The sequence below is a fragment of the Lepidochelys kempii genome, chromosome 1, assembly GCF_965140285.1.
Source record: "Lepidochelys kempii isolate rLepKem1 chromosome 1, rLepKem1.hap1, whole genome shotgun sequence".
Taxonomy (NCBI): domain Eukaryota; kingdom Metazoa; phylum Chordata; order Testudines; family Cheloniidae; genus Lepidochelys; species Lepidochelys kempii.
This window is the reverse complement of record NC_136380.1, coordinates 248,002,989-248,021,980: the sequence shown is the minus strand read 5'-3', so window position 1 is coordinate 248,021,980 and position 18,992 is coordinate 248,002,989. Positions and strand designations below refer to the sequence as shown.

The 18,992-nt window shown below is 44.1% G+C and overlaps 1 protein-coding gene across 5 annotated transcripts in view; it reads left to right on the top strand.

The window, feature by feature from the left end:
• The window catches only part of DGKI (diacylglycerol kinase iota), a 280,987-nt gene that overhangs the window by 216,282 nt on the left and 45,713 nt on the right, over window positions 1-18,992 (top strand). For 4 of the 5 annotated variants that reach the window (XM_073322101.1, XM_073322083.1, XM_073322075.1 and 1 more), the window contains 4 exons: window positions 5,196-5,265; window positions 6,944-6,984; window positions 8,782-8,909; window positions 9,347-9,472. In XM_073322101.1, coding sequence (XP_073178202.1) covers window positions 5,196-5,265; window positions 6,944-6,984; window positions 8,782-8,909; window positions 9,347-9,472 — 365 coding nt within the window. The remainder of the gene's footprint in view (window positions 1-5,195; window positions 5,266-6,943; window positions 6,985-8,781; window positions 8,910-9,346; window positions 9,473-18,992) is intronic. The other variant, XM_073322112.1, reaches the window with a different exon arrangement.

Here is an 18,992-nt window from a genome sequence, read left to right as displayed (position 1 = left end):
AGCTGGACATAAAACGCTGGACTACGTGTGTATGTATATGCAGGCACAAACAAGAGTAACCAAAGTGTGGAGTGTCAGAGATCATCCTCCCTGCAGCACTGAGGTAGCTCTAACTGTAGTTATCAGCTCTGTATAAATGAATCGCCTAACTGGCTCTGGAAGTGCAAGTCAGCTTGAAACCTCTATCAGTACTTTATGATGTTTCATTTTGAATGGAACTGCCTTTATGTTTTGTCTTCTGTGCTTGTTTATCCTTGATTGTTCCGGCATCTGTGTATTCTCAGTGGGTTCTTGCTACAAACTGTCTTGTCAGGTTAATTTGGGGGCTGCTCCATATTTTGTTGGCAACCAACTATAAATTATGGAAAGGAAGAGAAATCAGGGCAAGAGCAGGATAAAGTGCTTCAGCTGATAGAATTGTCTTCATGTCTCACTAATAAGGTTTCACAGGCACTTTTAAATCTTATAAACATTTACATTTCTCTCTTGGGCTTCCTCTGCAGTTGGAAATGAGAAGAGTCAGCATAAACTCTATCAGTGAGCTCACTGCAAATTCAAAAATTGGTGCAAGATTTTTTTTCATTCTGTTTGTTCCTCAGATATGTTTAATGCATTCTCATATGAGTGATACCTGCCCATCTGGGTTTAGCTTCTGAGGCAGGCCTGCCCTCAGTGAAGTAATGGAGGAAGCACATGCAGATTTCTGATTTGAGTTTCCACCTGGCAATGTTATCCTTTCCACTGCATCTTCTGATAGGGTCCAGGGATCTGACCCCATGTCTGCTTCAGTTTGTCCTCAGCCCATCTACCCCTCTGATACACATCAATAACCTTAGATTCTTCCTCATTTTCATCCCCTGCTTCTTTTACTCTAGTCCTCACCCTATAGAAGGGTAAGTAGTAGTATACACTCACACTCACACACACACACACACACACACTAGTAAATCCAAAAAAATCCTCTAGGCCATAATTTCCCTCAATAAGTTCTAGACACACAGCATACCCACTCACTCACACAAACAAATAAACTCTATAAACCAGGCATACTATTTCTCTGACAAGCTGAGATGGAAGAAAGATGGTTACTGTTATCCCTATTTCCAATTACTTGCGAGGCACTCGGAAGGGTAAGAGCTGAGTCAGTCCTGCTAGCCACAGATGTCAGGTTCCAGGGAGCTTTACGTTTCCATGAGTTTCAAACCTGATGCTTAGACCGCTAAGCCAAGTCTTCTCATAAGTATGCACATAAACAGAGTGTGGAGTTTCTGCTTTCCTTCTCCTCATGTCTCTTCAAGGACTTATGTGTACAGTTGTATTCAAACATAGGGCAGTGGATGCAAGAAAGGAAATGTATGGTGACCAAAGACAAAAGAAGGGACGACAGATAAGCACTGGCAATAAATGAATGCAGGACTTAGAGACCAGTAAAATGCAAGTTTGGGAGTGAATTGAGACAACTTTACTTTCTGGGGAGTAGAGGTGGATATAGGTAATATGTGTAAGAAGTTTTTCATCAAGTGAAACTTGTGAACCTGTAGCAACTCAGGCAAGAGTTTGCTCCTCGGACCCGAGCAAACTGCCATATCTTTGAGTGCACCGAAACATTGTTTAAGTTGTCTGGAGCAGCCTTTTCCTTTTCCTCATGGATAGTCAGGAAAGGAAGCCAATAATAGGTAGCACAAATCAAGCCCAGAGGCAGAAGCTAATAAGATGAATCTTACAAAAGCTGGTAGGCTGCCAAAGAAAGTTGTTAACAACTTGCAGTTGCCTCGTGCCAAACTAATATGCATCCACCTGGCTGAGAAACAAAAGACACGGTCCATCAAAACATTAAACACTAATCATGGGAACAGCTTATTGTAAACAATGCCTAGAGAGTGCAAGCACTCTGCTGACCAAGAATAACAGGGAATGTGTGTATGTGTGCAGTACTGGAATAACCCTATTAAATCTCCAAGTTTTGAGGAAGCATCTAATGCCTTTAGATAAATGAAGAAGCAGTGCATGATACCCACTAATATATGGAAATGTGACTTGTGATTTGATCAACCAGAAGTTTAATTTATCTAGAGTTTAGCTGAAAGTAAAACCTCATTCAGGTCACTCTGAGATTTTCCCTAAGAATTTACAAAAAAACCAACAAATTCTTGAGCATCCTGATTTGCATAGCTCTGCAACCTAGGGGAATGGAGGGATGAAACACCATTTCCCTTCCCCCTAGATTCTTTGGTTTCTTCCAAATTTTGTTCAATGCTTGGATATCAACATGACAGAAATATTTCAGATAGATGAAAAACAAATAATCATTTGCAAAGCAGGAAAAATAAAACTATCCACAGGGGAATAAATGTTATTTCCACATTTCTAAATGATACAAATATTGGCAAGTAAATCCACAAAAATTAAAAACTGTTAAATGAACAAAGTACTTGACAGTATCTGTATTAAAGCTCCAAATGTCTTATTTGTGAACAATAAAGTGAAACGGTCCATTATGTTACCTTCTATACCTAATATAGCTCCCCTCTTGTGTATTAAGCAGCCTCATTCACCTCCTCCAAATAAGCTGCACATTTTCAATAGTGAAGGTAATTAATCACTGGTAATTACCCTTACCTAGGGGTATGATGTATTCTCCATCATCTGAAGTCTTTAAATCAAGGTTGTCTTTCTAAAAAATATACTTTAGCTCAGTGTTTCCCAAATGGTGGGTCATGGGGAGGTTGGAGATGGGTTGGGCCCAATGTGGAGATGGGGTCTTGGGGTGGTGGTGGTGGTGGAGAGTGAGCCTGCCCCACACTCACCCTGCAGCAGCAGCTCCTGTCCCGTGGGGCTAGGCCTAGCTTCCTGCTCTGGGCATTGCAACCTGGCATGCAGAGTTACAGTGCCACCCACTCAAATTTGGCCCAGCTGCTCCTCTATCATGGCGGAGTGGTGGCTGGGCCAAACCTGAGTGGCGCTATAGTCTCATGCACCAGGTTGCAATGCCCAGAGCCAGAAGCTTGTCCCAGCCATGTGGGACAGGAGCTGCCACTATGGGGTGAGTGTGGGGTGTGCTCACTCTCCTATCCCCACTCCAGCGCCTTTCCTCTGCACTGGGCCCGCAGTAGGGTTGCAGTGCTAGGGTGGAAGGTGCTTCTGTGAGAGGTTGGTACCCCTTTGGCAGGGCAAAGAGGAGGATGTAGTGGTGGCAGAGGAGGAGAAGGATGCTGGCCTGATTTTGGGCCCACAAATTTGGACCGTGAGTGTGTCACAAAAAAAGACAAGATGTAGTTGGTGGGTGGCCTTCCTGAAAAGTCTGGGAACTGCTCCTCTAGCTCAAATAGAAGTTAAAGATTTGATGCAAGAACTGCTTGGTGAAATTCTATGGGTTGTTTTGCAGGTCAGACTAGAACATCATAATGGTCCCTCCTGTCTTTATAGTCTGTGACGCTGTAACTCGCTTTCTGGTGCTGGATCTTTAAACAAAAAATAATTGAAACAAAACGAAACTATCAGCTTGCTCTGGTTTCCATGTAAAACAATTGTTTCTCAAATGGAGCCTTTCCTCCCCTTTGTGCTGTTACCTATCCCCATTCCCTGCACCCTGGCATGCACCCACCGTAGTCTGTTGTCCTTATTCATTGTGCATTCTAATTTAGGACCAGATTCTGCCCTGATTTACACTCCATGCAACTCTACTGGACATCTTTGCTCTAGATGTAAATCAGAGCAGAATTTGGCCCTAAATGTACAGAAATTTGGGTGTTCACTTATGACCAATTGGACCGGGTCATCTCCTACACTGGCAAATCATTCAGCACAGTGTTGCAATCCGCTGGCCTGTTGGTCTAGTGGCAGTACAACACAGCACCTTGTAGTGGATCCGAGTTTGGGTTCTTTGCTCCTCAGTGCAGGTGAGGCTGAGAGTGCTGCAGGGCCAGCATGTTCAGCTCTTTGGTGCTTTTTTGTGCAGGGGAAGCCTCCTATTTCTCTTTATTAATTCTCCTCTGGGCAGTTCTGGTAGTGGAATTGGCAGGCTTTGAGAGGAATCTCTCTTCAGCCAGAAGGATGGTTGTGTTAGTGCAGTGGTTCCCAGACTAGGGGCATCACTTGTTCAGGGAATGCCCCTGGCAGGCCGGGCCAGTTTGTTTACCTGCCGTGTCCGCAGGTTCGGCCGATCGCAGCTCCCAGTGGCCGTGGTTCGCTGTTCTCAGCCAATGGGGGCTGCGGGAAGCGCTGTGGGCCGAGGGACGTGCTGGTCGCCCTTCCCGCAGCCCCCGTTGGCCTGGAGCGGCGAACCGCAGCCAGTGGGAGTCGTGATCGGCCGAACCTGTGGACCCGGCAGGTAAACAAACTGGCCTGGCCTGCCAGGGGCTTTCCCTGAACAAGTGGCACCCCTAGTTTGGGAACCACTGTGTTAGTGGATTATTGTTATTTGTTCAAATGACAGTGGTACCCAAAAGTGCTAATGTTTCCAAACACAGAGGAAGACACAGTCCCCAACCTAATGAGCATACAGACTAGAAATATGAAGATAGATGGAGGGAAGGACAGGACATACAAGCATTGTGATCAGGATGAAGACAGGCGTATAATGGCATGTCTAGACTGCAAAAAATAAAGTATGGTATTACCTGCATTATCTATCTGGGGTTAAAATAGCAGTGAATTTGGGTTTTAATTCAGATTAGCACTTGAGTTCAATCCCATGCTACCCTACAGGATTCCATTCAAACTCTGAACCGGAGTTAAAAGCTGAGTTGCTGTGTCTTCACTCCTATTTTAACCCATGTTAGCTAACCTGATTAAGAACACACCTATTTCTGCAGTGTAGACATATCCTTACTGACATGTTTGTTTGTCTCCTGTGTCTGTTTTTAGACACCTCCCTTCTCAATATTCATCATCGTCTCCACCATTGTAAATGATTAATTCCCATGTGACATAGTAGGCGACTTAGCTAGTTTTGGTACTGGGCTTTTGAGACCTCTGAGCTGAAGGGAGTGGATACCAAAGGATATGATTGGTGCTGGCAAAGAAGATGGCTTTGCACACAGGAACTGACAGCTAGAAAAGTGGGACTAAGTTAATTAGCTTTTACCTTTAGGGTAAAGTCAGCAAAGAAAAATAAATGGGTAAATAATTCAGTTTTAGACAAAAGAGTTTTTTTTTTTTTTTTTTTAAATGTTCTTTCCCTCCCCTGCACCCAGGATCAGGAAGGTTCCTTCCCACGAGTACTTTCTGTTCAGAGGCTCTCTCCTAGATGGTGCTTCCTAGATGGTAAGTGTATCTGCCTCTGGCACTATGATCAGGTCTTGTCATTGAAACACATTGAGAGACTAGTATTTCCAAAATTATGAGCCTAAAGGCCCGGTGCTGCCCTTTGCTGTGCTAGGCAGGTAAGAAGGAGAAGGGTGCCTCTTCTTGCCTTCTCAGAAGCGGAGCAAGAGCTTTCTCTTGTGGGTGGCTAGAGGCCTGGCTGACTAGTGTGCCTGCTGTGGCCAGATCAACACAGCCCGTGGCAATCCACAGCAGTGAGCTTCCCAGCCCAGGCTGACAGACTACTGCGCTAAAAATATCTGCGTAGATAGTGCTTTTAAGTTGCAGCTCAGGCTCTGAAGCACACCGCCATCCCTAAGCTTCGGAGCCAAACTCCAGCCAAAGCTACAACCCCTACGCAGCAGTTTTTAGTATGGTAGAGCAAGCCCAAGTCTGTCGACCTGGGCTAGGAGGCTCGCTGCCATGGGCTGTGTAGATGCACCCTCCTCATTGGCTGCTCTTTTTGAAAGAAACAACATGGTTGTTCCTGGCCGTACTTTGACCCCAGTATGGCTGCATCTGTTCATAGCAGGCCTTTGAAATTGCCTTTGAAGACAAGTTTTGTTGTTGTTGGTTTTGGTTCATCTTTGGTCTTTTGGGATTTCAACTTTCCTCTGCAATGTTGAAAATTAAAACCCAGCAGCAAAATGCTACCGCATAAAAACCTCAGAATGAAACTAGCCAGTCTGTAGTTTCATTGCCCAGAGTAAGTTTACATAAGGTAAACAGATAGCACAGATGGTGAAAAACTATGTAGACAGTTCAGATGCTTTCAATTTTAATAATCTAAGCTGCTTTCATAAATAGAACTGGGGAAAATAATACCAGATAATTTACTCAATAATTTCCCCCTTTTTTTCTCTTCACCTTTGCCATGAACAGACTGCAATTTTCTTGAATTTATTTTCAATTCAAAATTATTAGCCAATTATTTGATCTGCAGCTTGTTCACAAGCATTTTGATTTATTTGATATAAAAAATTGAGCTGATATGGTTGGACACATATATCGTATGGGCTTTTTTTTTTGTTCCCTGAATGAAAGGCAACTTTTTGTTTTAGGTTTCAGATTTGTAATAAGAGGCAATCATACCAGAAATTTGCTTTCCATACTTTTTGCATTATTTTCCTAAAATTTGCTGTTTCAGTGAACATTCCTGCCAATAAAATCATTTGCTGGAAATGTTAGCAGAAAGTGGGGGGAAACAAGGGCAGATATGTATATAGTCAGAACAAATAAATTGTTTAGCAGTATCTACTGAGCGCTATTAACAACACAGGGAAAGACTTTTACTTGTCTCCTTTGTAGAGCGCTTTGAGATCTACGGCTAAAAGCACTATATAAGAGCTGTGATATTATTATTTTTATTATTATAAAATATATTAAACTTCACAATGACCCTTAAAGTTCCCTCCGTGTGTGTGATATTGTTTGTGACTGGATTTTTTAATAAAGTACCATGACCTTTGTTTTGTTAAACTCTGCCTTTAAAATCGCCACATTAGTCCTCATGAAAAGCTGGCACGACTCCTCTAGTTGCCTTTACCCAAGGGCTGAATTTAGTCCAATCTACAATGTGGATTCAGTTTTGCTCAGATCTTTTTCTTTAACACAGCTCTGCTGTTTCCCTTTCTTGCAGCAACTTCTGCTGATCGTTTTTACCGCATTGACAGATCTCAGGTAAATTTCCATTCATTCACTGTTTCTATAGATCTTTTTAAAGCATTGTCAGATACAGCTTAAAATGAATTATCTGTATTTGTTCCTGTGTGTCTTAAAGTTCTGCTGATGCCTCATGAAAAACTGAAATATATTTTGGGCCAGATCCTCAGCTGGTGTAAATTGACATAGCTCTACTGAAGTCAGTGAAGATTTATACCCACTGAAGATCTGCCCTTCTATCTACAAGCAATTTAATGTTCAAATAGTTTTCTTCATTCTTCTTCCTTATCCTCTATTTCTAAGGACATATGTGTGCAAACAGAATATTTATCAGTTTATCCTCTGCTGTTTATAACAAACCTGAAAACCTAGTCTTCTGTGAATGACATTCGATAGCTGTGGAACTTACGATGTTACAAATTGTGAATTATGATTAGAGCTGTATAAAATGCTCACAAAGAAAGAGAAAACAATTAACAAACTCCACTGGTTTCAGGTTTTATTTCCAATTTGAGAGTGAGAATAATTTATGACCCTGGACTTAGTTTTTAATCAGGTTGAACCAGTTAATGGTTTTGCATCACAATCATGCAACTGTAAAACACTGGTCAGGTGTGTCTTTGTCCCTCTTCTGGACCATGTCAAAAAGTCTCCTGAGTCTGCTACTGTCTCCAGGTTGATGGAGATGGTCCTGTAGCTTGAGCCGTGGAGGATCATGCTTGTAGACCAGAGGGTCCCAGCTTCAATTGCTGTGGATCATCTGAGAAGGGGTGTCTTTACACAAGTTGCTGTTTTGACAAAATGCCAGGTGACTGCTTGGATGAGGTTTTACTTTAAGGTTTGGAGAACCTGAAAACTCACAAGCAAGGTGAAGTAGATGAAATAAAATGTTGGCTTGAACCTCTAGGGATGTGAACCTACCGAGTTTTGCATAGCTTTCATTATGATGCTATAGATGCCCTTGGGTTTGCTCTCTCCCTCCTCCCCCATGTCTCTTTGGGGCTGAAAGTGAGGATCCATGATGTTTCCACTGAGCACAAGATTGCAAATTTACTCTCCCTCACACTCATATTGAACTTCCCAGAACGGTAAAGGGGTGGGGATTATTGAACCTTCTTCTATATCTCTGAGGAACTGGAAGGAGTGGGACAGTGGTAATGGAGATGCAACCCCCACAAACAAAACAAACAAACAAACAAGGCACAAAAGAAATAAAATGGCTTGGGAGAGTCCCACCAGGCTCCGAAATGTTCTTCTGTGCCAAGGTCAGTTCTGGCTTTCTGGGCAGCCCTCAATCCTGAACACTGGAAAGAGTGTCTAGCCACAAATGTCAGTGTCAGCGGACTCTGTGGATCTTTCAGTTGTCTCTCAGGAGGTGTTTCTCAGTTGTTGGTGGAACGTAGAATAGAGACCAATGGAGACAAGGTGGAACCAGACTTGTAAGCATTGTTGCGGAATTGATACTTGCTGCAGGTGGAGGGGGAAATCCTGCAGGCAGAGCCGACTCTAGGCACCAGCAAAACGAGCAGGTGCTTGGAGCGGAACATTTCTAGGGGCGGTACACCTGGGGGAGGAGGCGGGACCGGGGATTTGGGGAAAGGGTTGGGAAGGGGCAGAGATGGAGCAGAGCCGGGGGTGGGGGAGCATGAAAAAAAAGCGGGGGCGGCCAAAATTTTTTTGCTTGGGGCGGCAAAAATCCTAGAGCTGGCCCTGCCTGCAGGATGGGCCAATTTTCACCTAGCTTTCTGATAGTCAGTTTGGCCTCCTGACAGATTGCTGGTGACTCATTATTGACTCTCTGTCTCATTCTAAAAGGAACATTTGCACTTTGTGACGGAAATTTCGCAGGACGAGATTTTTATCCTGGACCCAGAGCTGGTGATATCACAGCAGGTGGGGACGCCGCCGGGAATGCCTGATCTGGTAGTGGAGCAGGCCTCTGGGTAAGCACTTCCTTTCCCAGGCTGGGCTCTGGCCTTTGCAGCTTTTCTAGGTGTGGGCACTTCCCTTCCTGCGCTTCGACAGTAGGAAGAGGAAAAGGCAGATATTAAAGTAAGGAGTTGGGTGAACAGATCCATTGATCAAATTACAAACTCTTTCTCTATGGCGCTGAGGTTCAGATACTGGTACATGGGGTCTTAAATTGACCTGTGAACCTGGGAGTTACAATGAAGTGTCTCCATTTCCCCTTGTCCTGTTGGCTGATCAATATATGCTCACACTGAATTAAAGCCCACACTCACTCCTCCCAATGAGCTGTGTAGGGCTAATCCAGCTAGAAAAGTACTGCAAATAAATGAGTATAAGGGAGCTTCAAATTGGAGAATGAAAAGCAGCCTCTGAGGAATTCATCTCTTTCTCTTCCTTCCTTGTGTTTTAGAATATCGGATCGGTGGAACCCTGCAGTCCGAAAGCGGATGCTGAGCGACAGTGGCCTTGGCAAGATTTCCCCGCACTACGAGGTACCTGACAAACAAAAGGACGCCAGCCAGACACACATGCTGCAGTAAGAGCCCTCTGCATTTCTCTGCTTGATGCTGCACCATCACCATCACGACTGACAACTTTTAGTTGGTCTTTTAAAATGTAGTGGGTTATAGTGACAGAATGAAATGGAGTCTTTCTTTCTTTTTTCCCCCCACTTCTCCCTTCTGCTTCATCCTCTTTCTCTGTCAGTTGCTTTTCCTTTCCTTTCTTTCTCCAGCTTTCAGTCTCCCATAGTCTTAATAACATTGGTCCAGATTTCCAAAAGTGAGTAGTGATTCTGGATATGTCAAATTTTGGCTGCAAAACAGGAGGCACCTTAAAGGTCCTGGTTTTCAGAACAAGCTGAATGCTCAACCTCTGCAAAAAGCCTCCTTTAAGGTGTGTCACGTTGATCACCCCAAAATGGAGGCACTCCAAATCACTAGTCATTTTGAAAATATAGGCCACAGCTTCCAAGGGTTCAGAGCCAAGGTTAGCATTTTGGGGCTGTTTTTAGACAAAATTTTGCTGTCCCACTTCCACAATATAACAGATTCCTATCCACTGTGATCACACCATGACGTTCAGGGCCAGTTTAAGGCTTTGGGGAGGGTCAGTGAGATGATTCTTTGGCTACACCCCAGACTTAATTGACTCATATTACATAAAAGGTGTGTATTTGCATGTGCATGTGTCTTTCATTTTCCCCATCCTCCCCAATTTTTGCAGAAGTGGAGCCCAACTGCTTGTTCCTGTTGGTTGAAATTTTCAAACACTAATGAAGGGATTTAGACACACAACTCCCATTGAAACTAAAATGGGAGGAGGGTTGCAGAATTCCCTTGTTGGTTCTGAAAATCTCAGCTTTTTACTATAGCAACTGATTTAGTTTGGTTTACATCAATTCTCCTTTACATTTCCAGTTACCCGCAATTTGGGGGGAAAGGGGGAGGAGAGAGGAAGAAAGGCGAGGTCTGCCTGAGGAAAGAGCAATTACATATACAGATCACACAGACTCTGCCTTGTCATGGGAAGATTTTGGTTCAGTTCTTGGCCTTGATCTTGTGCTCCCCAGAATGATAGGGACTGTGAATATTGCAGGGGGAAAGCTAAACAGCTCGGGAGAGCCTGCAGTTTTACCCAGGCCAGAATGTAGGGCCTTAAACTTGGGGCATGTGAAGCAGAAAGAAATTAGAATGATGTAATGTAATCCCTGGCCAAGTGGAATAAAGTTAATTAGGTGTGAAAAATGTTCTGACAGCTGTGAGGACAGATTTTGTTTAAAGTGATGTGTAAAGAAACATTTGCATAGATACAACAATGGTGTTTATTAGAGAGATTCATTTATTGCAGGTACAGCTGGTCGTGCCGCCTATTGTTAAGGTTACCTGATACTTATAGGACCCTGTGTTCAGTGGCTTAGAACGTTGTCAAAGTTTAACTGTTTGGGCTGGAATTTTCCATAACAGGAGTTTGCCTCAGATTTTTTTTTTTTTTTTTTAAAGTTCCAGCTAAAACAGTTCAGCTGTTTCCCAGACTGGGGAAGATTAGGGGAAAGTACTTTGTTTTGCCTGTTTTTACAAAAAAATCTTACAGCTGTTTCATTGAGACACTCTAGCTTTGGATCAGGGACTTGAAATTTAGTCATCCTGGTTCCAGAGATGTGCCTTTTGCCATTTCCATGAAAATTCACTCAAATTCAGCCACCTTATAAACTTCTGGAAAATTTTTATACATGCTCAGTAGAGACTTGTTAGAGTCTAGCAGCTAAATTATCCAAAGATTCTGGCCATACTGAGCATGCTTCAATGCATGACTTTTTCTGTGATTGCTATTGCTGGCGGGAGTAGGGGCACTGCAGTACCACGCATAAAGAACTTAGAGCCGGGAGATTGTCCTGTGCTCTGAATGCTTCTGCTGCTTACATCCAGGCAGTGAGGAAGAGAAGGAAACATCCACACTAGAAAGCAGATGAGTGAGAAATGGTGGAAGCAGAGGGATCAGGTTTCAGGAACCTGAAAGGGGTGGACCAGAGGAGACAGGGGTTAGGAGCTGGTAGTGGGTGGGAGCGTATATCGGCACAGAGAGGGAGGGAGCAGGAACAAAAGGGGATGGAGGTGATGGATAGGAGCAGAATGGGTGGGGAAGGAGCCAGTGTGTGGGCTGGATAGGAACAGAAGGGGGAAGGAAGAAGGAGCCTGGGTGGGTGCATAGGAGCAGAGTGGGATGGAGATAGGCTCGGGTTACAGGGTCAGAAGGTTCCATAACCGCTAGAGGACCCTCTCTCTAGAACCTGGAATTACATTATATGGTCACGTACAATTTCCCCCTGCTTTATTCAGTGTACAGGATGCAGCTGCTCTAGCAAGAAATCAGGATTGTGTAGTGAAGGGCAACTGTTGTCTGCAGGACCTCCAAATTAGCGGGCACTTTTGACAATTTTGGTCTTAAACTCTCTGGGCCTATGTTCACCAGCTGTAAAATGAGCCTGACTCCCGGTTACTGTGCTAATGTTTTAGCAATCAGTCCTTAGCACTGGCCACAAACAACTCTTCCATATCAAGGGGTAGGGAGAAAGGGAGTAGAGGAAAACCTTGAAATATCATTAATCAGATGCCATCTGAAAATAAACTCACGTGAAGCGCACTTAATTAAAAACAAGGGGGGAATTAATTTTCTCTAACAAAGACCCCTGCCTAGGAACCATTAAAATCAAATCTCTTTCCCCTCCAAGGGCTTAAGAGTAGGATCAGTGCCAAGCACTGTAATTATTTTCAGATTCTCTCTCTATAGATCTTTTCACTCAGACTGGAGAGACTCAAGGCATCTCTTTGTTTACATACTTTGTCTTTTCAACTGTCCCTGTATTTTCAAAAAGGCTGACAGCATTTTAAAGGGTGGTATATATTTATTCCATGGACACTCCAAACAGCCGTCAGCCATACTCCTTCTGGATGTGGTCTGCTCTCATGATCTAAGATGAGTCTGTCCAGGTCAGTGCTTGAAAAAGAGACCTCCAAGGAAAACCCAGAGTACTGCAGAAAATGGCACTGGTGAATCAGTTGAAGGCACTTTTTCCTCCTCCAGAGCGAATGCTGGTCCAATGCCCTAGTATGGTGCTAAGGGATATTGTGCTGTATAGCTGGAGGTGTTGTACGGTATTGCTGATGAGAGGTAAAACATGGCCTCTGATCACTTGTAGCTATTAAAAGATCTGATGGAACTTCATGCAAGACATGAGGTATCCCCTGTATTCTGTAAATTTTCCTCTTTGAGTAGTTGTGTTCTGGCTTGCTAAAATTCTTCCTGTAGTTACATTTGAAAAAAAGGTTTTCTGAATGAATAAACTCTATGTTCTGTTGAGAGGGTTGGGCTGGAGAAATGTTCTGCCTATGGGGGGAGTGGGGGAGGGACGAGCTTGATCCTGCAATGTGTTGAACACTGGCCTCAGTCTGGCAAAGCACATAATTAGGTGCTTAACTTTAAGCACATAAGCTGTCTCGTTGAAGTAATTGCTTGTCATCTGATCAAATGCTTCTTAGCAGTCCTTGGCTGGACATACGATAGGATGTGAAAGACTATGCACCAAACAAGGATGTTACTTTATCCCCACCTCCTAACTCCAAAACCACCTTTGAGCTGCCAGTTCTCATTAGTAAGAGCTGGATTTAGGCATGCTCTCTTGAAATGTGTGTCTCGGTGGGTCCATGAAGACCATCTGTGGAATGCAGAGGTGATGTGCTTGTTCTCTGGCCGCATAGCAATGTGAGGAATTCAAAATATTTACTGAAATCATTAGAGCATTGTCTGCTGGTCTGTCATCAGGGAACATTCATGTCTATTCGCTTAAACCTTCAGGCCACAGGATGGTTACCCTATTCCAGGGGTGGCCAAACCCACCAACTCTCTGAGCCGCATACAGTAATTTTCATAAGTTCTCGAGCCAAGCGTACCTGCCAGGGCTCGGGGCTTCTTCCCCCTTCCTGCTGAAGCCCCAAGCCCCGGCAGGCGCCTCCCACAGGGCTGAAGCTCTGAGACATCCCCCTCCCCATTGCAGGGCAGAAGCCCTGAGCTCCCCCTGTCCCAGTCTGATAGGGGAGGGGTGTGTGGGGCTCCGCGAGCTGCACTTTAACTGTAAAAGAGCCGAGCCATAGTTGGGCCACCCCTGCCATATTAGCTGCTGCAGGTGAGGAAAAAAAGAGTGTTGAAAAGGGAAGATGTGAACTGTAACCAGTACTTGATAGAGGTTGGTGATACGCTGAATGAGAGAACCAAACTCCTTCATCTTCAGTCCCCTGGAAAGGGTATTTAATAGCAACTTGTCTAACATCTACCCAGCTGTAATGGCATTGTGTGTCCAGAGCTGTTAGATGTGATATCTGAGTAAAGTACATGGCTCGTGAAGGGTGGGAGAAGGTTGGCCAGCACACCATCTGGTTAAGTTGTACAGAAGAAAAAAAAAGGCCTACAGGGGCTTGAAGATGGCAGCAACACTTCACAATAAGTGGACATTAATTAGCCAGTAATATCACACAGCCACTGCTTTATGAGGCAATAATAATTGAGTGCCCGAGTGGGGAGAAAAAGGAGGCTGGAGGTCAAGTGCTTTATGACAACCAAAGGAATTGGCTCATTTCTGAGGAAATCAGAGTGGCAGTACAAATGTTACAAGGGTTTTTTAAAAGAAAATTGTAGCACAAGGTGAGAGGTGTAGCACAAGGTGAGAGGAGCATCAGGCAAGTGAGTTTGGATGTGAAAAGAGAGAGAAATGTTTGTGCAGTGACAGGATTATGAAAATGTAAAGAGGCCATGTGCAGTTTGAAAATGTGTGGTGCAAGCTGCTAGTGATGAGTGCACCTGAGGAGGTCCAGAGGTTTGCTTTGGATAAACATTTAAAACTTCAGATGTTTCACTATGCTTCTTACTTTTGAAAAACTGAGCATGAAACATCATAAAACTCATTCCCAAATACTTCCAGATAGTCTGTCTGGTAGTATTTCAGCACCACACACTAAAAGGTTTGTTTGGTTCAGATTCTGTTTAAACTCTGGGTGCCGATTTAAAGATTGAGTGGGATATTCTTATTTTATCGAAGCAGTTTACTCACCCCTAGAAACCGATTTTCCAGGCCTGTTTAAGATCATAGACATGTATTTGTGAGTGTAGTCATGGCTTTCAACCCAGTCACATTTAGAGGGTGACACACACAAATTCAACGTGTCACCCGCTCACCCACATATACTTTCTCATGTAAAATGTAATTTAAAAACAATAGCATGATGACATGGAATTTCTCCCTCCCTCCCTCTCTTTCTCTCTCTCTGCTTCTCCCTTCTACTTCATCCTCTTTTTCCATCTGTTGGTCTTCTCTTTCTTTCTCTTGCATTGCCCTCCACTCTTAACAAGATAGCTTATAAGGGACCACTCTCATTACCCTAATGTGGCATATGAGGAAGGCCTACATTTTAGCATCTTTCCCAAGATGACCAAGGAAGGGAAGGGAGAGAGATTAAAAGGTGTATTGGTGTATTCTCCACTGCATCCAAACACAGTTGGTTTTGTACTCGGAAGCAGGAATTCTGCCTGGCCTTATTTTTCTTGAATAGTTCTATGTACCATGAAACAATGGAAATCAGAGACAGTCCCAGCACTATATGAATGGAATTTCAGAAGTTTCACTGTATGCCTTCAATGAAGGCTTATAGACTGAGAAATAATAGCAAGGCTTTACAAGAATTTTTGAATATTTGGCTAAATACAATGGTATAAAATAATCTCTTCTTCCATTGTGATCCCTATGTTTGCAAAATCAAAGCCTTGGTAGAAGTTGCCAGAATCTTTCTGATGTTTTCTTCTGTACTGATTTAAGTAAAGAAATATATATATATATATATATATACATATATAATGTTTTTTTTCTTAGTACAGTAAACTATGTATAAGAACAATCCTCATACTGCAGTACTGGAGGTAGATGTCTCTGGATAAAAGGGACCACTCCTCAGGGAAACTTGGTCTCTTTGCATTTTGACTGCAGAAAGAAGTATGGTTTCTGGACTCCCTCCCAGCTTTTTGTGCTGCTTTTCGGGATGCTGCAGCCCATAGGATTTCAGGAGTTTCTTAATGGCAGCCGCTGCAGCTATCTGTGTCTGATACTCTAGTATGCTGATTTCAGTGTCCAATTATTGTAAAATTTTCCTGGAAAAAATGCCTGATGCTTCTGCTACTATTTACAAAGCTTACCCCAAGGTCAGTGGGGAAGGCACATGATAAACGGGCCGATCCAGAATTCTACCTCAAAAGAGGCATGATAACAAATGTGTCTGGACTGCTTTGGTCAGTTACTTGCAGGCCAGTTTTGAACCAGTCCTCTCCAACTTTGGCATTTCTGCAAACCTAGTCCCTCTTCAGCTTCTCCAGAGTGGTGTCCCTGTTTTGGCTTATTCTTGTGCCCCGCAGAGCCACACCAAATTCCTTCACACCATATGATTCAAGATCTCCTTTAATCACCACCATGGTGAATAAAACGCAATCCAGGGCATGGCTGAGAACTAAAGGCACCTCATGTGGACAACTGAGCAGAAAAAGGAACACCATTTTGAAGGGAAAAGCTGCACAGATTGGGAACCGAGTGGGAAGGAAGGGCACCAAACCACATCTTTGCCTAGGACTGGCTCTGACCATACCCCTTTTATTTTAAAATTGTTTTTGATTTTCATGAAATCAGTTCAGATCTCAAACTTGGTAGTTTGGCTCTGTCAGCAAGGAAACCCCCCATGAGGACCAACTTGAAACACAGACCTTTGGGTGTTTGGGCATCCGGGAGCTGTAATTCCCTGTCTGCTCCCATTCAGCCCCCATTTCTGGGAGGAAGACATGACAGGAATAACCAGTCAGAACTTAGGATTCTGAAAGGCTCAGAGTTAGCTCAGCCATTCTCCTGCTGTCTTGTAGTGAGCACTGGTTTCACGAAGATCATGGTGTTGTTTTCTGGTGACATAGAACTAAGAATGCCACGGCACAAATTCATCTCGCAACACAGACTGTGGCAACAACCACCAGTGATGTACATCATGGTATATCTTATTGGATACAAGAGAGCTCTTCCCAGCAGGGCTTCTGAGGCATCAGCCAGTATAAACTTTTAGGAGCTTTTACTGGCCCTTTGTCCCTAATGAGTGACTGAGTCTGTGAAATGAGCAGAAAGATCACAGATGCTGCAGAAAGCACTCAAGTTAATCACTTGTTCCCAGAAATGGGTGAGCCTTTGGCACCACCTGTCAGTACAGTGTCAGGGTCTTGATTTATCTAATCAGGACTGGCATTTAGAGAAATCATTTTTTGACTTAACAGAGTAAAATTTCCATGAAAGTAATTGAGACCCAATATATATGGAGTCCCACATCATCATTTTGACAGACTTTTTCCAGCAATAACTGAACTTTAAATCAGTCTTGTGCCACCTCTTCTGCTGTTAATAAATGTGGTTAAAAAGGAAATGAAAGTGTCTTTTTCGTTTGCATAGACACAAACCTATTTGCATAAAAGATTGCAAGACAAGTTATGTTTGTTTTTTTCCTCTGGAAGTAGGTCTTCTGCCTCCTGCTGTTTAGGGACTGAGGTGCTAAGGGGTTGTAATGAAAGCTGCTGGATCTGACAAGACTATCTGTGTTTCTGGCCCTTCAGTATATGATGGAAATACAGTGTATTCTGTATACTGTTAAATATAGTATTTCCCACCATCCCTACTTCTAAGCAGGGGTGAAAATAATATTAAATTCTTACAGTCTGGGGGCTGGCTCTGGCTCCCATAAAGGGCGGGGCCTCAGGTGGAAGGGGTGGGGTTGGGTGGGTCAGCCTTCCCCAGCCTGCCCATCTGCGCTGCCCGGACCCCACCGCCCAGGGCTCCGGTTGTGATTTAAAAGGGCCCAGGGCTCTGGCAGCTGCCACGGTGGCAGTGGTGGTGACTGGGAGCCCCAGGCCCTTTTAAATCACTGGCCCCGGGGCAGCTGCCCCTTTTGCCGCCCCCCGACCCCCGTCGGTGGCTGGGGAGGGGCAAAAGGGGCAATGATGTTAAAGTGCCGTGGCAGCGCTTTAACGTCATCGCCCCTTTTGCCTCCCCATCGGTGGCCCTGCCAATAGGGTCCCTACCGGCGGGGCCGCTGACAGGGAAGGAGCAGTGACATTAAAGGACATTTAAGGAGCGTTCTTTGCCACGGCAGCGCTTTAACATTGTTGCCCCTTCCCTCCCTCGCCCGGTTGGCAGCCCTGCCATACTGGCAGGGCCACTGATGGGGGAGGCAAAAGGGGCCGTGACGTTAAAGTGCTGCTGTGGCAACTCTTTAACATGGGCTGTGTACAGGCTGGTACCGGCTTCTGATCAGTACGCAGTACTGGCCTGTACCAGCTCGTTTCACCCCTCTTCTAAGTGAATAATTTAGACAGAGTGGATCCCGCCAGAACAGATTTGGCATGGATTTTAGTTTCTTCTTCTCCCTCTTCCTGATTCTGGAAATGAAGGCTCTTAATGATTTTGTAAAATCTCAGCATATGATGAGCAGTTGAGGAAACTTGCCCTGCTAACAAATTGTTTTGGGAGATAGTGAAACGCAAAGCACACCCACACAACATGAGACTACAAATTGACTTCTTTAGGGAGATCTCATGGCTGATTGGCATCTCGCTCTCTGAAGGGAAATGCAAACAACCCAGCCTCCAACCTCTCCTTGGAGCTGATTTCCAAGGAACAGAACAAATGCATGATTGGCTAAGGACTCGACTGCCCTGGTACAGAGACAGCCTGTTGCAATTTGGTTTTAAAATCCCCTCCAAATATTGTCCGCAGATAAGGGAGAGAAAATGAGTTTTCTGAGTAGAATGTAAGTTTTTGTTGGAATGAGTTTAAAAGATGAAATCTGTGTTGACAGATAAGAGATAGCAGGGTGCATCTGTTTTCTCCACATTGCTTGCCAGAGCAGTCACAAATCCTCCTCTCTATCTCTGGCTAATTGTCCTAATTGTAGAATAGATGACTTACCTTGCTCGCTCTCTCTCTCTCTCTCTCTCTCTCTCTCTCTCTCTCTCTCTCTCTCCTCATCCTTTTTTCCTTTCAAGCTCTTTCTGGTGGAATGAAGGAGATGTGTCTGTGACAGAGAATAATATAACTCTATAGCAGGGAAGGCAGGGGAACAAATGGGAATATCAGCTTTAGTGCAACATCTTTCTATTTGGTACCCTAAGAGAGAATGACGTTTGGGAATTTAACTTTATGGGATTACTGCTGCCTCCTTAACCCCAGCCTCCTGGACAGTGAATTCTGTGCTGTGCCCCTTAAAGGACTCACCCAAACCTCTAAGCATCACATGGTTCATTCTCCATTACTTAGTCCACAGCAGCATTGTGCAAAATTCAGCAGTTTTACTTTGCTTGGGGTTTAGATGATCCTTCATTTCTTTTTCAATGTGGATTTGACATGTGCCTTGGCCAACATTTATTAAAACGTGTGCCTACAGCTATTTGGCGGTGCTGGGGTCTAGCAACTTATTTAGTTACCAAAATGT